At 38.7% G+C, this 16431-nt stretch overlaps 1 protein-coding gene across 6 annotated transcripts in view; it reads left to right on the top strand.

Moving 5' to 3' along the window:
* Positions 1-16431, top strand: part of ppp4r4 (protein phosphatase 4, regulatory subunit 4) — a 185097-nt gene that overhangs the window by 29970 nt on the left and 138696 nt on the right. For 3 of the 6 annotated variants that reach the window (XM_072568276.1, XM_072568281.1, XM_072568275.1), the window contains exon 3: positions 11583-11732. The exons of 2 other annotated variants lie outside the window; for them this stretch is intronic. In XM_072568276.1, coding sequence (XP_072424377.1) covers positions 11583-11732 — 150 coding nt within the window. The remainder of the gene's footprint in view (positions 1-11582; positions 11733-16431) is intronic. One more of the 6 variants, XM_072568278.1, reaches the window with a different exon arrangement.

Raw genomic sequence — 16431 nt, 5'->3', positions numbered from 1 at the left:
CATATGCTATGCCTACCAATTCCAGAGAAAAACCTACACTTAATCTGAAACGTGCTGTTTATTAACTGTCCAAATTGTTAGAGCTTCCTTTTGACAAATAAACATCCTTGTCGAGTTCTCACAATTATTTTTAGCTAACCTAATTATTTCTAAAGTACAAACTTGTTTCCCTAATTTCTTGATTTTATAAAGTTCTAGAAACATCAGATTACAGTGGATTTGGATTAGCACTCCCCATCTACAGAATACTTTGCTCAATGATATATTTTGTTTTTTTGCACGAGTGCTGTTAGTTTTTAAGGTATATGCCACTATTAAAAATGGCTTCTGTTATCCATTGGCACGTACTGTATTCATTACATAGTTGCAACAATAGGGATAGATACAAACACAGTTCTTCCTGCTTGGAATTTATTTCACTGTCAAACTGACCAATGTCACAGTTAGGGAGAACATCACTTATGTATTCTTCTTGCTTGTGACATCTTGAATTCTTTAACTAATCCCTCAGACACAAATCGCATGCAAATCAGAGAACTGAAGTTTCACTCAGGATGGACTTTACTGATCTTCAAGACTGGGAAATGTAAACTGACTTGGATAAACCAGTCTGATGCTTTCCCCCTACAAATGCCTAGCCTAAACTTTATGGTGTTAGATCCATGGCTAACGTAGACTGTTTGTCGAAAATTGCTAGTTTGAATTCAGACTGAATAAAATTTGTCAGCAAATGTTGCACTGCAGCACTATCTTTCCTCATATAGGCATTCTTTGCTGTACTTAGTCATGCTGTTGCCCATAAATACAGCCTGTACTTAAAACAATAGGTTATTCATGGACTTTAAAGATTCTCCAACTTTCCCATCCATGTATCTGTCTTGTGGACAATTCTTGTTTCGTACTATCTGTCCCTGGCCTTCAGTTGGCCTAACACTGATCCCTTTTACTTTAATACTCAAAAAGGTTGAAACTGTTGGTGAATTTAATTCTACTCTGGTTTTTAAAGCCATTTTCTCCACAGAGCTGTGATTATGCTGGGATCAGTTGCTCAATCTAGTGGCCATTTTGGTCATTTTATGTTATCCTGTTGGTGTTTGTCAGATAGCTGTGCATGTCTGTCACCATACTGTTTCACTATGCACTCCTTTCTGTTAGTAATTTCATATGGAACAAATTGAAAAGTACCCACTAATTTCATTTGCACTTCTGCCTTCTGACAGGCTAAGAAATGGTAATTTTGCTGTCACCACTGCACTTACTACTTGCAGTGAAGTTTTGCATATTGAGTTTCTAATTGTCCATCTGACAAGCATTCTTGACCTTCAGGTAATCTTCTCGAGCGATCATGTGGGACACGATGCAGGGGAAATCTATGAATGTATTTGCTTATTCTCCTCTTACAGAGTCAGTATCTCACTTAGTGGCTCGGCAATCAAATTCAGTTATTTTAAAAGTTCGTAAGCAAGGACATAAAAATCTCTAGGAGAAACTTGTCACCTGTGCTTTCCTTTCACTATAAAGGTACATCAGCAGTGGATTGATATATTTTGTTGTACTCCAGATGGAGTGAATTATTGCAATTCCCATTTTGTGGTGCAGTTTTCCTGTTTACCTTTAATCAAAGTGGGACATATGATTAATTACCTTTCTTTCTCATTCAGGACTGCTGAAGAAATTTTACAGATCAATAAAACATAATATTAAAACAGAAATCAAACATTCCCAGATTGGTACCTATGATTAGCAGGTTTTTTTTTATGATGTTTGAAAAAATAAAACAGTATTTAATTTCCATTGATTTCTTCTGGATTTCAAAATGTCCCAAGTTCAAATAACTTGTTGATAGGATTGTTAGTGTTCAGTTTGCTTATTTCCAAACAATTCTTTTCATATTCAGACACCATGTGCAGACAAAGCAAAATGTTCCATTTAACATTTTTCTTGGAAAATTGCAATTTGTTTAGCCATTTAACTGCAGTTAAGTCACCTTTTGAGTGTTTGAAATAGCAATCTCTCCAATTTATTTTATTAATTGCAATTTCAGAAACACTTATGCCCAGGCTTGGTTGCTTTAAATGATGAGTCGAAAAGTGTGATGCTGGAAAAGCACAGTGGGTGAAGCAGCATCAGAGGAGCAGGAGAATCGACATCTTGGGCATCAGTCCTTCATCATTCCTGATTAGGGGCTTATGCCCAAAACATCAAATCTTCTGTTCCTCAGATGCTGCCTGACCTGCTGGACTTTTCCAGTGCTACACTTTTTGACTCTGACTCTCCAGCATCTGCAGTCCTCTCTTTCTCCGAGTTGCTTTAAATAATGCTTTTACATCCAAATGTAAATGCTTGCAATCAAGTCTAAGGAAACGAATGAAACCAGACTATTGGGCATCAGCCTAGGCACTAGAAATGACCATGGTAAGTCTCACCCTATTGACTGTCCAAAGTCCTCCTTCCTAACGTGGGAGGCTTGTGCCAAGATTGAGAGAGCACAGACCAAGCCTGTTTGTTGTCTGTCTACCTAAGCAATGACTCTGTAAATTTGACTACGTCAACCACCACGCATTCCTAGGATATATCTTGTTCTTGTGAATGATACCACGGCTTCAAAGTTGCAGCTATGCGGAAAGATTGGATAAGCTAAATTATTTTTCTCAGAGTAGGAGACTTAATCAACTTGTGAAAATAATGAGGCAGTCTGATAAAATGGACAGGGAGGGCCTCTTTCTCCTCATACAGGGTCACTTAACAGGAGTCACAGATTTTAAGGTGATTGCTAGAAGGATCAGCAGTACATGAGAAAATCTTTTCCATCCAGAGGGTGACACGTGTCTGGAATTCATAAAGAGGGTATAAAAACTAGTATAAGGGTACTTTACCTGCATACTGACAGCATTCATAACAAGGTAGGTGAGTTAACGGCACAGATCATCATGAATAAATATGGTTTAGTAACCATTGCAGGATGGTCATGATTGGGAGTCAAATATCCAGGGGTATCAGTCTGTTTGGAAGGAAAGGTAGGAAGGTAAGGGAGATGGTGTAGCTCTGATATTTAAGGATGACATCAGGGCAGTATGGGTGGTATAGAGATCGTATAGGTACTATGGAGAATAAAGTTGGATTCATTTGGATGGAAATTAGAAATTCTAAGAATAACAAGTTATTGATAGGTGTAGTCTATAGGCCACTGAATAAAAATATCACATTGGGGTGGGCAATAACCAAAGAAATAACTAATGCCTGTAAAAATGGTAAGGCAGTTATCATGGGGGATTTTAATCCACTTGTTGATTGGTCAAACCAGGTTGGTCAGGGTATCCTTGAGGAGAAATTTATTGAATGTATCCACAATAATTTTCTTGAACAATATGTAATGAAATCAACAAGGGAGCAAGCTACCTAGATCCGGTCCTGTGTAATTTCCTGCCCAGTGAAGTGGTTGAGGCTTACTCAGTAAATGTTTTTAAAGCTAAGATAATTTTTTGAACAGTACAAGTGTTAAGGGTTATGGTGAGTGGGTGGGTAAGTGGAGCTGAAGCCACAAAAAGGTCAGCCATGATCTTATTGAATGGCAGACCAGGCTTGAGAGGCCAGACGACCTATTCCTGCTCCTAGTTCTTATGTTCTTAGTAATTACCAAGCTCATTGTTTTCCCTTGCCAGTCATTTGCTTGAAAACATCTGGCTAGTGATCTCAGGCACTCAAAATGTCAGCGGTGTTACCACCACCCTTGTACAGCACTTTAATTCAAAGTCACCTTTTAGTTTACCACATGCAGAAAGCGTTTTATTAGCTCGTATCAAACACACAGAATTGACTCAAAGGTAGAAGATAGAAGGTGTTGGTGGAGGGTTGTTTTTCAGACTGGAGGCCTGTGACCAGTGGAATGCCACAAGGATCGGTACTGGGTCCTCTGCTTTTTGTCATTTATATAAATGACTTGGATGCGTGCATAGGAGGGACAGTTAGTAAGTTTGCAGATGACACCAAAATTGGTGGTGTAGTGGACAGCGAAGAGGGTTACTTCAGATTACAATAGGATCTGGACCAGATGGACCAATGGGCTGAGAAGTGGCAGATGGAGTTTAATTCAGATAAATGTGAGGTGCTGCATTTTGGGAAAGCAAATCTTAGCAGGACTTATACACTTAATGGTAAGGTCCTAGGGAGTGTTGCTGAACAAAGAGACCTTGGCGTGCAGGTTCATAGCTTCTTGAAAGTGGAGTTGCATGTAGATAGGATAGTGAAGAAGGCATTTGGTATGCTTTCCTTCATTGGTCAGAGTATTGAGTACAGGAGTTGGGAGGTCATGTTGCAGCTGTACAGGATATTGGTTAGGCCACCGTTGGAATATTGCGTTCAATTCTGGTCTCTTTCCTATTGGAAAGATGTTGTGAAACCTGAAAGGGTTCAGAAAAGATTTACAAGGATGTTGCCAGGATTGGAGAATTTGCGCTATAGGGAGAGGCTGAACAGGCTGGGGCTGTTTTCACTAGAGCGTCAGAGGCTGAGGGGTGACATTTTAGAGGTTAACAAAATTATGAGGGGCATGGATAAGGTAAATAGGCAAAGTCTTTTCCCTGGGATCGGGGAGTCCAGAACTAGAAGGGATAGGTTTAGGGTGAGAGGGGAATGATAGAAAAGAGACCTACAGGGCAACTTTTTCACACAGAGGGTGGTACGTGTATGAGCTGCCAGAGGAAGTGGTGGAGTCAGGTACAATTGCAACATTTAAAAGGCATCTGGATGGGTATATGAATAGGAAAAGTTTAGAGTGTTATGGGCCAAATGCTGGCAAATGGGACTAGGTTAGGTTGGATATCTGGTCGGCATGGACTGGTTGGACCAAAGGGTCGGTTTCCATGCTGTACATCTCTATGACTCTAAACTTACTTTTTACATTGGTAACATTATGGAATTATCAGTTTCACACTAAGTCATGGTGATTGGGAGTTTAAAATGATAACCCCATAATATTTTTGTTTTTCCTAACAATCAATGAATTTGTGATTGGCTTTGAGACAACATTTGCAGATACTTTGCACATGGTTATTTCATTTCAGTGAGGAGCGACCTTGCTGCTGAACTTTTCAAAGAGGACAAATGAAAAATGTCGAGAAGCTAAAATTGCAAAACTCTCCAGAAGGTTACCCTGGAGAGGTTATCCATGGTGTGTTGTGTAAAAGTACCAGAGCCAGACACTTATGTCCTTTCTGTTTATTCAAGCAAAGGTTTATATTTTTGTGTTAGAGTTAGAGGTGTTTGTGTCCCTCTTATCATCTTGGTTTTTACTGTTGTGTGAGTTTACTCAACTCGCAATTGTTGTTTGATCATTGATTATAATCTGAAACTCTACAGTGACTTCACAGAATATTTTGGTAGAAAATGAGCCTTTTTGGTTAAGCCTAAGTATGGTTTGTGGGGCATGTAGCTACTAACTCAAAATAAAATGATCTCAATAAGGGTTATGTAAACTCATTTAATGCAAAATTACTTTGTAAAAATACAACCATTGAGTCTGTATTCTGTTCTCTTTTGTTTGTGTTTCATTCAGTACTCTTGTAAATAAATTCTGTTTTATTTAAAACTAAGGGGTTTGAGCAACTGCATATCCATGTTATACCTGCTTACAACAACTAGCAAAGTTAGGGTCTGTTGAAATATTTTGAGGGGGTCTGGCCTGATCCATAACAGTTGCATGATTGACATTTTGTGTAAGTTTACCATGGGACCCAAACCACTTGCTTCTGTACATTATAATTCAGCCCAGATGTTTCAATAACTTTGTCAGTTTAACTCTGTGATTGACCTTTCTCTTGCAATTGCTAGTTGTTCCCTTTGCAGAATAGCACATGTACACCTTTTGGATTGTAAACAGAAGTCATTTAATTTATTGTAAGTAATTGGAGTTTTGAATGGAACTAAAACTGCTAAAATGTTATATTTTCCAAAGTAAATGTTTTATCATTATCTACAATGTTTGCTATTCATTTAGAGTCATAGAGATGTACAGCATGGAAACAGACCCTTTGGTACAACACATCCGTTCCGAACAGATAAATTAATCTAGTCCCATTTGCCAGCACTCAACCCATATCCCTCTACACCTTTCCTATTTATATACACATCCAGATCCCTTTTAAATGGTGTAATTGTACCAGTTCCCACTACTTCCTCTGGCAGCTCATTCCATACGCGCACCACCCACTGCGTGAAAAAGTTCCCCCATAGGTCCCTTTTAAATCTTTCCCCTCTCACCCTAAACCTATGCCGTCTAGTTTTGGACTCCACCTGGGGAAAAGACCATGTCTATTTACCATATCCATAACCCTTATGATTTTATAAACCTCTATAAGGTCATCCCTTAGCCTCTGATGTTCCAGGGAAAACAGCCCCACTCTCCTTTTCGGTCAAACCCTCCAACCCTGGCAACATTCTTGCAAATCTTTTCTGAACCCTTTCAAGTTTCACAATGTCCTTCCTATTTACTTTTTCTCTAAGTGTGTGATCTTGTATTTAGGATTAGCAACTTTGTTAAACCCAACAAAATAATTTTTAAAGGCTTTCTGTTGACATGCCAGGTATTGTAATCGCTGCTAATCAAAGGCCACTGCAAATCTTTTGTCTGATCCAACTATTACCCTTCAATTTTTGAACATTCTGTGGCCACTAAATGTGCATTGCGAGATCTCTGGAAGAGGCTGAAGAAATTTCAAATGGATGGAGGTCACTATCATGAAAATTATCAGTGACTTCCTTTAATTCTAACACAATATCCATCTTTCCCTCTAATTTTGATTATATGCCTTTACAATGCTTGGCAGGTGGCACTGTTTTCCTGCACACTCTCTTCTCCATGACATTGTTTCTATTCCATTCCTATCTGTCCTAATGTAGACAATACTTCTCTTGTATTGCTTTCTAATGCCTCTGTGCTATCACCTCATAAATCTTCGTGTCTCATTTCCTTTTATTCATTGACATATTGCCCCTTTATGACCTCATTCAAATACATTGGTCACCTTTCTGATAGTTGTTGATAATATTGAGATTTGCTATCTGCTAGCATAATGAACTCTTTAACCCCATCATTATGAATTATATAGCAGTAGTCAAGTCTAGGATGAACAACAATCTCCTTCAACTGCACATCAGGAAGGATAAACTAAATAAAAATCTAAACCATGGTCATTGGTTGTCTGCTCACTCTCAGTCTGATAGATTGTGACAGCAGAGAACTTGACCTGCTTTTAAATTTTACATGCAAGCATCCGCATATTTTATTCCTCACTACCAGTTAGTATCTTGCTCTGATTTATGCTGAATCTATTATCCATACCACTATCATGTCAAACAGTAGCTTATTTTATAACTGTTTCTCTGCACTGTTTTTATTTTGTTGCTACATGGCCATCTTGCTCCCTATAATCTCGACCCTTCTCTTCTACCAATCTAACATTGTAATACTACATTTTTTCAGTAATAATGTGAAAACAAAATTGGAAACTGCAACACCTAAAATCTAATTGGAATGTTGTCAAGCACTTTAAAGGCTACCAAACAGAATTCACCTGTTTGCACTGAATATTTGCACAATATACGTTCAGCAAATGTTGTGCTTCTGGGATAATTCCCTGTTCGACAAACCTGAGCGAAGAGAAAGGGTCCTGGAAGTTAGGATTTTTGTTCTAGGGTGATGGGCGACATGATTGTGGCATGGGCACAGGTACCACCCCCACCCTCCTCTAGCTTATCTCTCCATGCTTCAGGCTCACTGCCTTTATTCCTGATGAAGGGCTTTTGCCCGAAACGTCGATTTCGCTGCTCGTTGTATGCTGCCTGAACTGCTGTGCTCTTCCAGCACCACTAATCCAGTATAAGGTAGAAGGCCTGTCTGCATTCCAGTATTGTAAGCATTTTTTTTGAAAAAAAGTAAAACATGAAATATTGCTTTAACTCTTAGATTCAAAGAAACCAATGGCAAGCAAAAAAATTGAAAAATCAAGTTAAATTACTTGTGAAATGAAGAAACACAGCAATCTTTCTTTAAACTTCCATAAGAACAAAGGCAGATGTTGACGTAAAGGTGCTTCGAGAGCAAGGAAATTTGACTAGTGAAATATTAACATCTCTGAGCATAGAAGATTTAAAATAGTAGCTGGGGAACAAAAATTAAAATAACTCAATAAAGTCAAAGGAATAAAACGCTTCCTCTTAACCTCTATCCACAAATTGTATGGAAGTTCGGAACTGGAAACTCAAATGATGCTTCACGAGCTATTCTCGAGCTGGAAGAGCTGGAAACATAGCTAGAGTTGAGGAGCAGAGAGCAAGAGAGAGGCCTGAGTATTCCAGTTCATAAAATTGGAACTGGAATTATAAGTACACAGATTTAACTGGATTAAAACTTCAAAGGAAAATTCTCCATCTCCCAATAAAAAAATCCCTGCCCCAGAACCAAGCCTTGAGGTTTGTAAATATTGCTAAATTTGTAAATTTGAAGAAGTTGAAGTTGAACTGTTTTTCACTACCTTTGAAAAAGTAACAGGTAACCATGATGCCACAAGAAATGTGGACTCTCATGATCCAGAGTCAGTTAACCAGGAAAGTTCAAGGTTTGTTCCATGCTGACCCCTATGATGTTCCTTGGTTATTACGAGACAAAATCTGTCATCCTTCACATTTATGAACTGGTCCTAAAGGCATATCACCTGTAATTCAGGCTTACTTCACCAGGCAAAGTGCAATAATGAGCATTTTGTATAATAATGTAGGCAAGTTTTAAAAAAATATTTAAAGGAGAAATGTTTTTAAATGTCTTAACACTTGACAGCTCCCTTGTTGACAGCTATGTTGATAGTTCCTTTAGACAGTGAGTTTTGACATTTCCAATGAATTGGTGCCCTTATTACAAACGTCAGTCTTTAACAATATCAATGGCCACTTAACCTCCTCCATAAACATCCTGGGATCATTTTCAAAGGATATCTTTACTTTCTAAATGGATACCCTACTATCCAAACAACTCTGCAATATTTAGATCTAACACTGCCTGTTCTAATGAACACATTCCTCATCTCTGGATAATATAAATCGGACATGACTTTGGGTTGCTACTGTTTTACATGGGTAACTGCTACTGTGCACCACAGGTTGCAATTTCGAAGTGGTCCACATTGCTCCCCCATAACCTAACCAGAACCATGAATATGATAGTGGCTGAAATCCAGGTTAGGATTTGTGGATTCTGGCTTTCAGGAGTTAGTTTTGTAATGATGTCATTGTGAAAATTCAGTGTTAAGATCAGTTTCCTTGTTGGAACCTCTGACAGCAACCTAGACTAGGACATTTGAAATAACACTTCATTCAGGATTTTGTGGACCAGTTAGCTCAGTTGGATTGATGGTTAACATGATGTCAGCGGAAGACAAGTATAGGGGAGGCGTTGACCTAGTGGGGGGTGTTATCATTCAACTTTTAATCCAGAGATCCAGGTAATGTTCTGTGGACCCAGCTTCAAATCCCGCCATGTGGAATGTGGATTTCCAAAGGATTTTCTTTATTTACCTACTTTGTCCAGTATCTGTTAAATGCTTGATATAAAAACAGAACAAAGTAATGATGCACTTGATCATATAAATGCATTAATATTGGTTAAAATTCCAAAAGTTAAACATTGAACTTGGTGTACACTGATAATGCAGAGGAATACTCTTCTTAGAAACTGGGCAGTTTCTTTATTAATAGTCATTTAAGTGTGCAATTTTCTATTTCTTTTTCAGATGAATAATTTAAAGATTGTAAAAGTTGATGCCACCATTAAACCTGCCATTTTAAACATTTCAATGTTGGCACTTATCTAATTTGGTTAAATGACTTATTGCAGTTTTTTTGATGTGAATAGAATTCTTTGTTTTAACTACATAGTGTGAAATTTTGCTTAAGACTTGATATTATTTTTCTTGGAGTGCATAATATTTTTCCAATAAATGTAGTCAAAGATTAATTAACTGAAATGATGTTAAGAACTTGGAACATTTGGAGAGATTGGCAATGTTAAGTGAGGATTTTGGGTGGATTTATTTTACTTATTGTTTTGCTTTCCTTTTGCAGATTTTAAAGTTTTTCCTTTCTTTTCTTGGAGAGCATATATCTAAGAGATCAGTTAATTAAGTCGGCAGGTACTGTAGGTGCCATGGACGTTTAAGAACTTATTCTAACATGACCATTTAATTTATAGTAATCCCATGAAATGAGTGGCATATGTAATTAATCATTGAACACTCTGTTTTTGCTTACGCTAGCTTACTATGCGTGAAATAGATATTAACATTTCTTATCATATTTTAAATTAATATACAAAAAAATTGGAAATACTTGACCGGTCAGAGGTCATCTGTAGTTAAAAAAAAACTGGAGTCAATTGGTCTGAGTTTGAGTCTGGGTCTGTGACTGTATTTTAAGATGGAGATTGATGGGCATTCATCAGTAACATTTCCTGTAACAGGTGCAGCAATATGTTAAGGTCAACCATTTTTATGTAAATTGTGCCAGAAGTAACTATTACATTTTTAACAGCTTTTGGACTCTACATGATCACCTATTTTAATTTATGAAAAACTCCATGTAAATTGTACACAATGCACCAACAAAAACAAATTGCCATAATTGCTAAATATTCTCATTGTAATTAAGCTATCACAAATATGCAATCTTGAGTATTCATGAAAAAAGGCAAATTTTTTCAAAGCTTTTCATGTTTTTATTTTACTTTTCATTCAGTAGGTAAAAATTCTTTGACATGTCTTTTCTCAGCAATCCTCAAGTTTTGTGCCACTTAGTGATTATTAATATACAATCTGCAAGACATTCTAACAAAATGTTGTTAGTATGTAGGCTTAAGCCTTGTCATATAATAAAGTATGTTTGCTAAAGACCAATTTTAACTGTGTAATTCACAAAATCAGAATAATTATAGCAGAAAATTATGTCCTTCCTGTGTTTACAAAGTAGACACTGCAAGCGTATTGAATAAATAGACTTCTGCAGCAGCTATCATTTTATGCAGATGCAGAAGTAAGACCAGTTTTGAAGTTGTCACCACTGCAACATCAATTAGTTCCCTAAATTAGCTACTGTTGCAGTTACATAACTTACATAAATTAATGCGCCCTTCAGTAGACCTGGGGTCATTTGATTTATACTGAAAATGAACATTTGAATGCTGTAGCTAGCCATAACAACAGAGCTGACAAAATACTTGAATAATTTAGTTCATTTAAGGACTGTCTGGAATTGCCAACATTATCATAAGCATACAAAGTCTTCTCTTCCATCTCTCCATTGAGCATACTATGCAATTATATTTTCGTCATCTGTTACCTGTCTTTCTTTTCTAGATTTAAGGAGATTTTCTTTCCCCCCCCCCCTTTAAATGGATGGTATCTATTTCTGCCTATTAAATTGCCTTTTTCCTCTTTCTTTCGGATCTCTGCCCTTCAGAATTGGCCTATGGCTTGAGCTGATTTCATATCATCTTCCACTATCTATCTGTCTCCCATGTTTTCTCTCTCCTGTTTCAGCAACAGCTCTTATCAACACAGCATCGTGCGAAATTGGGGCGGCGGGAGTGTTACATCATATCAATCTCCCCTTTCCTTCAGCTCTTCACAGATCTACAGGGACTTCGGTAGGGAGAAAGTTGTGTTTCAAAAACCTACTGGGGACATCAGGTAAAGTGTTTCAAACTTTAATTGTGGATAAACCCTTTTAGTCTTTTTCCTTCAGTTCTACATAAAACATTTTCCTTATCTCCCCATGCATCAGCTGTGTATGCTTCTGATAATGAGATTTAAGGACACATTCCAGCTTTCTAATATTGTATGTCGAGCACTAATACCCTTTTACGGCTAATTGAAAATTATACTTGAATTAACCTCAGAAAGCAAATTCAAACCACATTAATGCTGATGAAACATTTTAAACCCATAGTGCTGCTTGGGAAACCTTTGCAATTTTGACTTTTAAATTCATATGCTTGATACAATTCTCACATTCTTTAATCATTGTTCTCAAAGTTCAATTTTTATTGTCTATCAATCACTGACCTTGTAATCAGTAAAACAAATAAATACCCAAGACAGATTAGAAGATTATTGTTCATCAAGTGCTGAGACCAATTTCTCTAACATTATCAAATTTTTGAGTTTCTTATTCCTTTTCAGTGCAGTAAGTCTTTTTTTTTGCCAAAATAAGTTTTTTTTTACCTTTAGAGATTGAACACAAATTTCTAATCAGATACAAAAGCAGAGAAATTGCTGGAAAAAGCTCAGCAGGTCTGACAGCATCTGTGGAGAGAAGTTTGAGTTAATGTTTGGGGTCCAATGACCCTTCTTCTGAAAGGATTTCTAATGTCTCCTTGCACTCTATTAACATTCAGTTCAAGAAAAATTGGAATCAAAATTAAAGCAAAATGTAATTGTTGACAAAGGTGCCATTGCTTAAAGAGTAATTCTTTGTGGAAATGGATTTCCATCAGAAGATGTAGCTTCCAAACCATGCGATATCCTTCTTTATGAAAAGGATTCAGGAATACGGTATGGTTTGGAACAAAATGCTTTCATGTTGATATTTTTATGCTTTAAAAGGATACAATACACTGCACTAACTTGTATTCATAACAAAGACTAATTTGTATCATTTTTCATTTTGCGATCTATGTTAAATTCATACAATGTAAAACCTCACCAAGCCAGGTTGCTCTTTTTCAGTCTGAAGCTAGCAGGAGATGGTAGTGTGTGTGTGTTTGTATGTGTTGGGTGGTGTGGGGTGAAGGTAGTTGACATCTTTTTGTAAGCACACCAGCTATGCCACAGCAAGTGAATAGGAAGTCAACTGGAATGCTGTCGTTTACTGCAGAAGATTTAAGATTAGGGAAGTTTTGCTACAGTTGCACAGTATGATTTCCCACCTGGATTATTGCATGATTTTGTCTCCTAATTTTGAGAGAATATATTTAAGAGAAGGTTCGCTTGATTGATATTGTGACTGGGGTTATTTTATGTGGAAAGGTTGGACAAATTATATCCACTTAGGTTTAGATGAATAAGAGGTGATCTTATTGAGAAATAAAGGCTTGAGGGAACTTTCTTGTGAGAGAAAGTAGATCTAGGTGACCACTTACATTTGAAAAGTAAGTGGTCTTAAATGGAACATCAGTAAGATTTCTTTTTCTCTGAGAGTTGTGAATTATTAGATTTCTTTTCCTGCTCAAGCAGTAGCAGTCCAGCCATTGAATACTTTTATGACAGTTAGATTGATTCTTTAATAACAAGCAAGTCAGAGGTTATTGGGGCTGGATGGGAATGTGGAGTTGGAACCACAATTGGATCAATCACAATCTTACTGAATGGAAGGATAGGTTTAAGGGATTGAACAAAAATACAGAGAACAAAGAAAATTTACAGCCCAGGAATAGGCCCTTCGGCCCTCCAAGCCTGAGTCGATCCAAGTCCACTGTCTCAACCTGTCGCCCAATTCCTAAACATCTGTATCCCTCTGCTCCCCACCTACTCATGCATCTGTCCATACACACCTTAAGTGAATCTACTGTGCCTGCCTCTACTACCTCTGCTGGCAACGCGTTCCAGGCACCTACCACCCTCTGTGTAAAATACTTGCCTTGTGTATCCCCCTTAAACTTTTCACCTCACTCCTTGAAAGCATGAGCTCTCATTATTGAATCCTTCATCCTGGGAAAAAGCTTATCTCTATCTACGCCGTCTCAAACAGGATTGAATGGCTTAATCCTGTTTCTAATTTGAATGAGACAGCTACATCTTGAGAGGATGGGGTGGGGGATAACTCCTAACCAATTGAGGGGGAAATATACTCCTTCTAGGCCTGGAGACATTCAGGATCAGAAAGCGTATCTGAAAAAGGAAAATGAGCTAGCAAGTAGAGCCAGTTTTGAAAGGGGGGAGGTCTGTGTCCCCCGCTCCAGAGCATTGACCTCCCTTCAGATCCTGACTTTGAGAATTCTGATGAAGCAAGTTTGGTCAAGGTGAAAGCTGATTAAAATTGAGCAGTTTAACAGGTATTAGAAATGGTTTGAGGGGACATTTGGGAAACTTTAAGGCAGAGGTAGATTGATTCTTCACTAACAAGGGGTTCAAAGGTTAATGGGGTAATTGGAAATGTGGCATTGGAACCACAATTAAATTAGTCATAATCTTCCTGAATGGTTGAATGTTGAGGGCTCCTGGGATAATCTAGGCTCTGCATTCCTGCCACATCATGTTGTGAATGTTGGAGAAGCTGGAGACTCATTTCCCTCTAACTAATGCACCTAACACTATGGGCAATTTAGCATGACCAATTCACCTCAGCTGCACATCTTTTGACTGTGGGAGGAAACCGGAGCACCTGGAGGAAACCCACGCAAACACGGGGAGAATGTGCAAACTCCACACAGACAGTCACTCGAGGCTGGAATTGAATCTGGGACCCTGGTGCTGTGAGGCAGCAATGCTAACCACTGAGCCATCGTGCTGCCCCCCCAAACAATCTCGCCTTTAAACAATCACCAACCACCAGATCATTGTTCACAGCAAACTGATTGGTTTTCAGGACAACACCATACAACACTGTCACGGTGAACGCTGCAAGATGTGTCAGAGTGTCGACATGGATACCACCGTAACACGTGGGGACATCATCCACCATGTATGCGTCAACCCCTTTACACTCATACTCTCACACATACGTATACACACACACACTGTCACAGACACTCATACCACCACCAACTGCCCCCCGCCCTCCCCATACACACACACACAGACACATAAGTTTGTGGGGTGAATGTATGTGACTCGGCCAACGTTGTCTATCTCATATGCTGTAGGCAAGGATGCTGTGAGGCATGGTACATTGGCGAGACTGAGCAAAGGCTACAGCAGCAGAAGAATGGACACTGCACAACAATCACCAGATAGGAGTGTTCCCTCCCAATTGGAGAACACGTTAGCATTTCAGGACATTTAACCTCAGACCTTCAGATGACCATCCTCCAAGACAGACAGGCAACAATGCGAAGTGGCCGAGCAGAGGCTGATAACCAAGTTTGATACCCATGGGGATGGCCTCAACCGGGACCTTGTTGTTCATGTCACACTACAGGTGACCCCACTGCACTACACTCTCTCTCTCATATACTCTCTCTCTTTCATACACATTCTCTCTCTCTCACACACACTCTCTCTCTCTCTCTCTCACACACTCTCTTACACACACACACACACACTCTCACACTCACACACATTCTCACACACACTCTTACACACTCTCTCTCCCTCACACTCTCTCCCTCACTCTCCCATGCTCTGTTACTCTCTCTCAGACACACACGCACTCACTCTCTCATACGTTCACACATACACACCCACACTTACACTCACACATGCACCCTCTCACAGACTTAAACCCCTTTACACTCATACTCTCACACATACGTATACACACACACACTGTCACAGACACTCATACCACCACCAACTGCCCCCCGCCCTCCCCATACACACACACACAGACACATAAGTTTGTGGGGTGAATTTATTCTTGCAGAATTACGTACTGCATGAACCCATGTAAGATTCTCTAAATCCATTTTTTGAAATAGAATCAGTTTGAACATTGGGGCAAAGACAGCCTCACACCTTCAATACATTATCTAAGCTGACATGGCACCTATTGTTAAAGTTCACTTGAGAATGTAACTTTAAAAAAAATGTTCTGGGACTTACATATGAAAGAACTGAAATTAACATGGTCATTCTAAAAGATGAGAGACTTAACAAACAATCCAGTCATTTCCAATATATAAATTCAGTTGCATCACACTGTAAACATTTGCTATAAATTCTGTGTCTTACGATCTTGTACTCCACAACCACCTGATGAAGAATCAGTGCTCCAAAAGCTAATGCTTTCAAATAAATCTGTTGGACTATAACTGGTGTTGTGTGATTTTTAACTATGTATATGCTGCAAAGGCTATTGCTGAATCCCAGCAATTATGCTGAAGACTGGTGCTCCAGACCTAGCCACATCAGTAGCAAAGCTGTCCCAGTATAGCTACAACAATTGAATCCACTAGGAAATGTGGGAATTTACTTGGGGATGACCTGCCACAAAATACAGGTCAAATCCAACCCAGCTAATTACCACCCATCAATCAAGATTTAGAATGCATAAAGTGGGGGAGGAAACTGCAGGGGATGGGCACACTTGAAATGTGGAGCTTATTCAAGGAACAGCGACTGCGTGTCTTTGATGAGTATATGCCTGTCAGGCAGGGAGGAAGTGGTCGAGCGAGGGAGCCATGGTTTATGAAAGAAGTTGAATCTCTTGTCAAGGGAAGAAGAAGGCTTA

The sequence above is a fragment of the Chiloscyllium punctatum genome, chromosome 4, assembly GCF_047496795.1.
Source record: "Chiloscyllium punctatum isolate Juve2018m chromosome 4, sChiPun1.3, whole genome shotgun sequence".
Classification (NCBI taxonomy): Eukaryota; Metazoa; Chordata; class Chondrichthyes; order Orectolobiformes; family Hemiscylliidae; genus Chiloscyllium; species Chiloscyllium punctatum.
Note: the sequence above shows the minus strand (reverse complement) of the source record. Positions and strands in the feature narration are given on the sequence as shown.